The following is a 10,062-nucleotide window of genomic DNA, read 5'->3' as shown; positions in this document are numbered from 1 at the left end:
AAATCTACTGAATGTTAAAAAATAAATAAAAAAATCAGGTCTTTTGGTTGCAATTGAGCTCCGAAAACCTAATTGCTTTTTAAGAAAACATACAAAAACTTTGTTTTAATGTCACAATCCCTTTAAAAGCCCATAGACTTGGCTGCCATGAGACGTCATTCTCAAAAGGCCATGCATTGGAGGGGCGGGAGCCTCTCGAAAAACGTGGTTGAAAAAAAACTCGTCAAACCTCATGTGTCCTTGTGTAGAAGTTGTAACCAAAAAAACAAATCAGGTAGAGTCAAACGGTCGGATATGCCTCAGACAGAAACAAACCCGTCATCACGGGTATAACGACATGGTACAAGTTCACGTGAGAGACAAGTTTCAAAAGAAACACTGCGAATGGAATTAGGTGAAGTGACGGCCCGGTGTTGCGAACACAATAGTGACATATATACACCAGGTGGTAAAACAAAAACAAAAAAAGCCCCAGTGAGTGACCTCCATCCATCCATCCTCGCCAACAGAACATATCAGTGCAATTTAAATTAGTAAAAAGAAAACTTGAAATATAAACAAAAAATAAAGTTTTTTTTAAGTGCCATATTTGGGCTGGTGCAAAACATTTGCGTACAGCTGCGTATATGGCAGGTATACATACATGCACACTTTGACACGCACACGCATTCACTCTCACACTCTCTCTCTCTCTTTATATTAAGCCTATTTCAATCAGGTGTGTTTCATTAAGCATGAACTCACAAACGAAGCAGCGCAAAGATGGCGCCATCACTCTCATCTTAAAAAACAAAAAACAAAACAAAAAGAAAAGTTTGCAACACTCGAATGGAAAGTCCAGTCCTTCCAAAACACTAGCGGACAATACACAAAGTTCTCAGTGTAGCGCCATGCACCAAGTACATTTGGTCCTAGAGGCACATCACAGGCTCGGCTAAAACGGCTCTTAAAAAAACAGTCCGATCTGGACTGTTGGGGGGGGGGTGGTTAAATAACGGGATGTTTTTAAAGGGTTAAACGCCTTCAACACCTTCTGTTTAACCTATTAAAAGGGACACTTCACCCCTTTTGCAAAAAAAATAATATATGTTAATGACGTTTAGAAGATTTAGAACAGTTTCCTGGGGGGTCTTTATGTGTGTAATATGTGGGTTTTAGATATTTTAGATTTTAGCAGTGAGCCCAGTGTCTCTGATGTCATGGACACTGGGCTCACTTCCTTCCTGGACTACAATTCCCATAATGCTTTCTTTGGTGCACTGCTCCTCCTTGTGGATAGGGGGAGGGCTGTCTTGTAGACTGAGACAACATGTAGTCCAGGAAGTAATTGAGCCCAGTGTCCATGACATCAGAGACACAGGGCTCACTGCTAAAATATCTAAAACCACATATTACACACAGGAAAGTGTTCTAAATATTCTGTCATTAAATTTTTTTTTTTTTTGCAAAAAAAGGTGAAGTTTCCCTTTAAGACCTGAGGCCGATTCTACAAATTATTCAACACGTTAGAGATTTTTCTAACATGTTAAAAAAAGAAAAAAAAGAAGAAAAGAGCAGATGTACAAGCGCTGCGAGCTTGTATATCTTAAGCGCTGTGAGCTTGTATATCTGCTAATGGCCAACGCTAAAATCTAAAATGACACGGAAGCTTGTCCCGGTTTTAACGGGTAAAAAAAAGAGAACAAAGCAGGATAACTCCAGTCGTCCTGCGCTAAGAATTAGCCTAACTGTTAAAAGTTGTGCCTTACTTGGCGTTCAAATTCAAAACGCCTGACAGTTTTAGAACAGAAAAAAAACTAAACAAATCAAAACACGTCTCTGAGTAGCCAGTGGCCTGTAAAAAAAAATAAAATGAACACGAGTTAAAGCCTGAAGCTGCACTTTGAGGAAGGAGGGAGACACAGGAATGGATCGTGGAAAGGGTTAGACGCAGCCGGGTACGCTATACTTGCTAGTGGCAGATGGGAGGGGGGTTTTGCCCACAATTTGGGGTATTACAATTTGTGTGTCGCACAAGTTTCAGGCCCGACGATCAAAGAAAAGCACAAAAAAAAAAAAGACAAGTTTGGTTTGCATTTCTTTGAATCTCGACTTATATGAACATTGCCCGAGTTAAAAAGGTAGGGTTAAGTGATTTTCTTTCTGTTGACATAAGCTCTAAATGGCTCTATATTCTGATAGTCATTTTGCTAGTGTTTGTTCATGCTATAGTGTTTGTTCAGCAACAGGAGTCTCCTCGTCTCTCCAGCCCTTTGGTGTAACATTTTCAGGACAGGGAGGGATACCAATTTGATCCAATCAAGAGAGAGGACTCACACAGGCTACAGGTTTAAATCAAGTGAAATTGGAATTGATGACACCGGGGGAAAAAAAAACAGTATTTCGTTCCCCGTTTATTAAAACCCATTCTGTGCGAGAACCCGTTTTGGTGTTTTAACTAAAGCATTACGTTATACTTTAGCTATTGAAAAATAGCAGATCTACAAGCTCATAACGCGCCACCGAGTGGCGCGCTACGAGCTTGTAGATCTGCTATTTTTGAAAAATCATGAAAATATATTCTTTCAGAAGACTTTTTTGTTATTTCGACGTCAGGCTTAAATGGGTTATAGAGCTAGAGAGACGGCGGGGAGCCTCGTTACTGAATGAACTCTATAGATAGAAGTATGAACTTAAATATAGTGCTTTAAAGTAGTTAAAGTAGTTCACCCAACAAATAAGTACTTATTTTCTATCAATTACAATGTATACACTATACTCCATGTAGCCGTGAATTGATGCAGTTTTTTTTTTTATTGTCTCATGCCTATAAACCAATCATTTGATGATCGGCGGTCCCCGATCGACCTATATGAATTTGACCGGCCATCAAATGATGGGCTTAGGTAAGCAAAGTATGAATGCAAGGCCTTGTGAGTTGTTATATTAGTCAGTTGACAAGTCATTTTTGGGGGCAAACTACTGCTTTCTTTAACTTTTTAACATCCACCCCCCCAAAAAAAAGTACCCTACCTTTAACCCCGCCCATCTGCCCCAAAACATCCTAATTCTGGGAGGAACAGACGCATGGGTGGGGTGGGGGTAGGTGGTGGGGGGGGTCAGTCACTACAATCATTGTCGTGTTGTGCTTCTCTTCATTGCAGGCAGCCTCCTCCTCCTCCTCCTCTGCTCACTAGCTCCTCCTCCTCTGCTCACTAGCTCCTCCTCCTCCCCTCTAGGCCTGTCACAATTATTACTTAATCGCCTAAATTGCGATTATTTGAGATGGTCGCGGTTGTTTTGTCATAATCGTCTCCGTGTTCAAAACATTTTCATACGTACAAAAGATGAAATAGCAAATTTATTTTTACAAGATCTATTTTAAAGTATAAAATTAATATAAATGTGTCAAAAATGTCTCTGTAAATTTAATGTATTTGTCATATCTGCCCTGTGCATTTATTTTGATTAGGAGGCAAACAAATTCACATGTTTCAATGTTCAAATCCCCCCCCAAAAAACGCAAATTAAATCGCAATCATTTGTGCGACAATTAATCGTCAACTTAAAATATAAGTATAATCGTGACAAGCCCTCTTTGCCAGCTGATCCTCGTTAGCTGCTCCTCCTCTCTCCTCACTAGCTCCTCCTCTCATCGCTAGCTCCTCCTCTCTCATCGCTAGCTCCTCCTCTCTCCTCACTAGCTCCTCCTCTCTCCTCGCTAGCTCCTCCTCCTCTCTCCTTGCTAGCTCCTCCTCCCATCTCCTCGCTAGCTCCTCCTCCTCCCTCCTCGCTAGCTCCTCCTCCTCCCTCCTCGCTAGCTCCTCCTCCTCCTCCTATCTCCTCCCTCCTCGCTAGCTCCTCCTCTCTCCTCGCTAGCTGCTCCCGCCTCCTTCGTCCGCCTCCATGTCTTCCAGCTCCTCCATGTTCTTGCGTGCCATCCTCTCCCGCCGCTCCGCCAGCCGCTGGCATCGAGGACAGTCCTTACCCGAGCGGAAGCAGGCGCGATGGTAGCAGGCGTGACACTCTGGAGGGAGGGGGGTGGGGAAACAAAACACAAACATGACCATCAGTGGAAAATTAGAGACAATGTTTATCATTTTGTTGCCGTCGGTCAGGAAAACCTGGTACGTCCAAAACCGTTCCTTTTTTATGAATATTTCTAACACTAGTTAAAATAGTGAAACTAGCCAATCTACAAGCTCGCAGCGTGTTGTGAGCTTGTACATACAAGAAAGTACGAAGACAAAAAAATGAAATATGAAGACAACGAAAGTAAAAAAAAAAGAAAAAAAAGGGAATAATCGAGAATGAAGGTGAATAATCGAGAATGATATCAGTTAAGAGTCAATAGACAGGGAGTACCACTTGTAAACAGTCAAAACAAAAACACAGAACTCAATTTTTTAATGACTTGTCATATGAGACCAAAACAGACCATATTCCTGAACTACAGTATGAAAACGTAATTGGATATCTCAACACTGGGTCAATGACAGTTCTCTTTCAGGACAGTTGACTTGCAGTCAGGCCCTCACGCCCTCAGGCTAAACAAACCCAATGACGGCACACCGGGAGGGGAGAAAAAACCGGTCCGACCGGCAACGCAAAACCAGGTCGTTAACAATGAGAAGAGACTAGGCGTGATGAACGATGATGTCACAACAAGGAGCATCCAATCACAACAAAGGATCCGGAGGGGGTAGAGTTGCGAGAGGGAGATAAAAGGAGAAGCCTGTTGAGGTGGAGAGGCAGAGGAGGAGGAGGACGGGCAGGTGGAGAGACCTTGTGAGCAAGAGGAGCGGTGCCCCACCCGGAAAAGCCAGTTCAGACTCGCAACTTTCTTAGTGAAACCACTTTGTTTAAACTCTGGTATTCATTCATAGACTCGGGTAATCCTTAACCGCACGTAAATGTCTATTGTCTCCATTATTGTAGACAAACGTAGGTTAAAATGGCATGACAAATGAAATGGCAACGTCAATTCAAATAGTGTTTATTTCACAAGAGGGATGAAGCTCAACCAACAAGCAAAACGTATATAAAAACAACTTAATAAATACATTCATTGTCCGAGACAAAAAAAAGACAGCCATACAACATCTTACTTAATTTAAAATCCTACAAACAAATACACGCACACAAAAACAACTATTGTCAAATTCTATCCAGGCAGCATAACAAGTACATTCACATCGAAATTCATGACCAGAGCGAACATTAAACTGCTTCAGTAAATAATAAGAACCGTGTCCTCGTTTGATATCTCCGGCATCAGACATCACATGACCATAGAAATATGACCTCCACTAGATAATATCCAGCCCTCAAGGACATACCAGGACCAACACAAAGACAGAGTGCCACATCAACCCATATGCCCTAAACCTTTTAGGCATTTCTTTTTTAACTATTTTGAAAAAAACCCAAACACATTTCAAAATAGTGAAAATAGCCACTCTACATCGTCAGATTGTGAGCTTGTTAGATCAGCTATTTGAACTATGTTTAGATGTTATTCAAAATAAGAAAAAACATGCCAAAAAAGGGGGTAAAGCCGGTGAGTGTGGCAGAGGAACAGGCACACAAGGCCTTAGTATAGCTGCCGTAACACAATCAGTCGCTGAGTTTCGCAAGCACATTATGCAAAAACCATGTAAAACATGCCCGTCACCAACAAACAGCCAAAAACAAGAGCACAAAAGGCATTCACCACTTGTGCAACTCTACCACCAACAGAAACAAGGCAGGGGAAAAAAGAAAACACCCATCACCTCCATTTTAGTGCCAATAATTCAGTTCCCAGCAAAAGAAAGAGAATGAGAAAGAGGAAGAGAGAGAGAGAGAGCCTCAACCCGTAATGGAGCAGACAACAAGGTCACAAAAACTAGTGCAAACAACAAGATGGAAAGAGGGAGACATGCACACACAATGAAGTGCACAATGTCTACAAACATAACTGTGATGTGCTTTATAAACCCATGTAACACAGAGCTGAATGGAACCACTGTGGGATTTAACGGGCGGTGTACAAACCGAGCTGTTCAGACGTGACAGTGGAAACCGTGTTTACAAATGAGTCGTTATCCGACACCCGCGCGCACACACACCCTCTGTTAACGACAGGGGACCGTGTTCCATTATGTTTAAACATCAACCTGCACTCTACATTTGCATCCTAGCATTTCCGTTCCTTTCCAAAACGTATCATAATGAGGGAGGACAGTGGCGTGCACAGATAGACACTAGGGGGTGCTAGAGCACCCCCTGCCCTTTTGGCAATGTGCCCTTTTGAAAAAAAAGAAAAAAAAACTTTTTCTTTTTCTTTTAAAAAAATAGCAGACCTACAAGCTCGTAGCGCGCCACTCGGTGGCGCGCTATGAGCTTGTAGATCTGCTATTTTTCAATAGCTAAAGCATAACATAATGCTAACACCAAAAGGGGTTCCCGCCCAAAATGGATTAAGGCAACCGGCTGGTTCCACGCGCTGCACAAGGTGCCCTTTTTTAACTTGAGCACCTGCCCCTCTAAATGTCTGTGCACGCCACTGAGGGAGGAGCAGGAAAAGGTTGCTTTAACAGTACACCGTCTTGCTCAAGGGCACTGGACAGAAAGGAGGGTACATGGGACTTTCCCCTACAGATGAATTACTTTTCTTGTAACCACCGCGGTCTGACTATCCTCTTAGATCAATATAATTTATAAAAGGTACCGAGTCACACACACATGTGGCAAGAGTGAGTTTTAACTATTTTCATTTTCTATAAAAATAATAAATTGATGGCTGGATAGCCGAAATGTTTGTCATTTGAATGTAGACAATAAAAAGAGGTAAAACCCACCATTAACTTTCCCCTACAGGTCACTGACCAGTGTTTCTCAAACTTAAAAATGTCAAGGACCCCCCTTAATTCTGACAATGCATACATTGAGCAAAATGGACCCTAACAGGTCCATTTGGTTCAATTTGTACACTGTCAGTTACACACTTCTAAGGGTTGATTTAGAAACCCTCCCCCCAAGGAACCCTGAGAGTCCCTTGAACCCACTTTGAGCACCACTAATCTAGACGAGGAACAACTATCTCTCTCCTCCTAACCTTCTGTTTTCACTGCTTCTATCCACAGGGTCATGGCTAATAAGAACTGTACAGTCTTTTTGGCACTTGTGTTGAGCATCCCCGGTCACTGAACCTCATCTTTCTCACTGCGTCCCGTCTCCTCGGTTCCTGTCAGCCGCGGCGTCAGCGTCTACGTCCACCCCATCCTCTTCAGTCCTCTCCCCTCCCGTTTCTGCCCCGTGCGCTTCCGCAGCCTTCCTGCTCACTCTCCTGGCCTTGCGTAGTCTGCGGTGCCTCCAGCTGCTCTGCGTTTCCGTCTCGTCGCGTCCTACCCTGCCTCCCCCCTCGACGCTCGGTTCGCTTTCCCTCGCCCCGCTCTCGTCGCTGCCCTTTCTGGCCCCGCCTCTGGAGAAAATGTCGCTCAGTCCGGGCACCTTACGTGAAGTGACGCCCGCGAACCTCCCCGCTTTGACCGCGGCGCTTTCTGCCTCGCCTGCGTTCGTGGTCTCGCTCTCGTTCCTTTCCCCCTCGCCTCCGTCCGCCCCCTCGTCTCTCCGTTCTACCGGCGCCTCCGCCTCGCCCTCCTTTCGCTCCCACTCCGCCGATCCCCTCTCGTCGCCCGCTCTCGCGGCACCTTCGACCTCCGACCCTTCCCCCTTGGAGAGACTCTTGGCCAGCCTGCCGATCCCCGGTAGCTTCCATCGCCCCTCTCTCCTCCTCTCCTCCTTACCCGCTAAGCCGCGTTCGTTCAAACTGTCCGCGCTGCCCCGCGACTCGCTGTCGCTGGGCGAGCTGCGCGTCGCCCGCGTCCCCCTGCCCAGCCGGAAGAGCTTCAGCACGTTGCCCTTTACCGTCTGCGTTCGTTCGTCCCCACTCGCGGTCACCTCGTCACTCTCATCCTTTCCCGTCTCCTGCTCCGAAGCTTTTTCCCTCGCTTCAGACGCTTCTACGCCCTCCCCTGCGTCGAACCCTCCCGCGACCTCCTCCTCCTCGTCCCTTCCCCTATCCCTGGACAGAGCCTTGGCCAGTCGTCCAGACTTCAGAGCCGTAAACGTGAACCTCCTTTGCGTTGTTCCTTCCCCACCGGTATCGCCCGACCCCTCTCCTCCCTCACCCTCCCCCTCCTCCTCCCTCCTCACGCCACCGCTCCCGTCATCTCGGCCCTTGTCTACCCGCTCCTCCCCTCCCTCTCCCTCCCTCCTGTCCTGGGAGAGGGCCCTGGCCAGCCTGCGAGGCCTGGGGAACTTCCAGTCCCTCCAGGAGGCGGGGAGGAGGGAGGCTCCTCCGCGGCCCCCGCCCCCGCGGACCACCGGGAGTGAGGGCTCACCTTCGCAGCGCTGGCACTTGTTGAGCTCGAAGGGGAAGATGATGTCTTTGCCGTTGCCGCAGAACTCGCACACAAAGCCCTTGGCCTGGCACAGCTGGGGAGTTGGAGAGGTACCGTAGGAGACAAAAAGCAACAGTTTAGTTCCCACTTTTTTTTTTTCCTCCATAAAAGTTCATCATTCAAAACATGTCTGCATCTTTTTATATTTATTACTTATTTGGATCAAACAAACACAAATATAGGTATAGACTGAAGCCTAAGCTTATTATGTCTAACCTTTAAACAAATAATGTAACTAATTTCCATTATTAAAAAAAGCTAACACACACACACACACACACACACACACACACACACACACACACACACACACACACACACACACACACACACACACACACACACACACACACACACACACACACACACACACACACACACACACACACACACACACACACACACACACACACACACACACACACACACACAATAAATGAACAACAATAAAAACGGATCCTACCACACAGCCAGCTACATGCATGGAACCAAGTTTGTGCAGCTCTTTCAACCGGGGGGCCAGTTCCCCGTTGCGCACGGCAGCGAGGTCCTTCATGGAGAACAGGTGAAGGTCCTCGGTCAGGTGACCTGGCACGGTGTCAAACTGCTCCAGCACCCTGAGGACACAATGCTGCTTTACAACTACAATACATCACATTGGGACTGGGGAACCCCTCAAATAATCATATTTGGACTGGGGAACCCCTCAAATAATCATATTTGGACTGGGGAACCACTCAAATAATCATATTTGGACTGGGGAACCCCTCAAATAATCATATTTGGACTGGGGAACCCCTCAAATAATCATATTTGGACTGGGGAACCACTCAAATAATCATATTTGGACTGGGGAACCACTCAAATAATCATATTTGGACTGGGGAACCCCTCAAATAATCATATTTGGACTGGGGAACCACTCAAATAATCATATTTGGACTGGGGAACCACTCAAATAATCATATTGGGACTGGGGAACCCCTCAAATAGTCATATTGGGACTGGGGAACCACTGTCTCAAATAGTCATATTGGGACTGGGGAACCACTGTCTCAAATAGTCATATTTGGACTGGGGAACCACTGTCTCAAATAGTCATATTTGGACTGGGGAACCACTGTCTCAAATAGCCATATTGGGACTGGGGAACCACTGTCTCAAATAATCATATTTGGACTGGGGAACCACTGTCTCAAATAGTCATATTGGGACTGGGGAACCACTGTCTCAAATAATCATATTTGGACTGGGGAACCACTGTCTCAAATAGCCATATTGGGACTGGGGAACCACTGTCTCAAATAGCCATATTGGGACTGGGGAACCACTGTCTCAAATAATCATATTGGGACTGGGGAACCCCTCAAATAGCCATATTGGGACTGGGGAACCCCTCAAATAGCCATATTGGGACTGGGGAACCCCTCAAATAGTCATATTGGGACTGGGGAACCCCTCAAATAGTCATATTGGGACTGGGGAACCCCTCAAATAGCCATATTGGGACTGGGGAACCCCTCAAATAGCCATATTGGGACTGGGGAACCCCTCAAATAGTCATATTGGGACTGGGGAACCCCTCAAATAGTCATATTGGGACTGGGGAACCCCTCAAATAGCCATATTGGGACTG

General features: G+C 45.7%; 1 protein-coding gene across 1 annotated transcript in view; it reads right to left on the bottom strand.

Moving 5' to 3' along the window:
- Nucleotides 1-3,838: 3,838 nt before the first annotated feature.
- Nucleotides 3,839-10,062, bottom strand: part of rubcn (rubicon autophagy regulator) — a 72,133-nt gene continuing 65,909 nt past the window's right edge. The window contains exons 18-20 of the mRNA XM_079506788.1: nt 8,890-9,043; nt 8,367-8,460; nt 3,839-4,006 (exon numbers count right to left, since the gene is read on the bottom strand). Of these exons, the coding sequence (XP_079362914.1) occupies nt 3,855-4,006; nt 8,367-8,460; nt 8,890-9,043 (400 nt within the window). The 3' untranslated portion in view covers nt 3,839-3,854. The remainder of the gene's footprint in view (nt 4,007-8,366; nt 8,461-8,889; nt 9,044-10,062) is intronic.

The sequence above is a fragment of the Electrona antarctica genome, assembly GCF_951216825.1.
Source record: "Electrona antarctica genome assembly, chromosome: 7".
In the NCBI taxonomy this organism is placed as follows: Eukaryota; Metazoa; Chordata; class Actinopteri; order Myctophiformes; family Myctophidae; genus Electrona; species Electrona antarctica.
The sequence above is the reverse complement of the archived record's forward strand: the minus strand, read 5'-3'. Positions and strand labels throughout refer to the sequence as shown.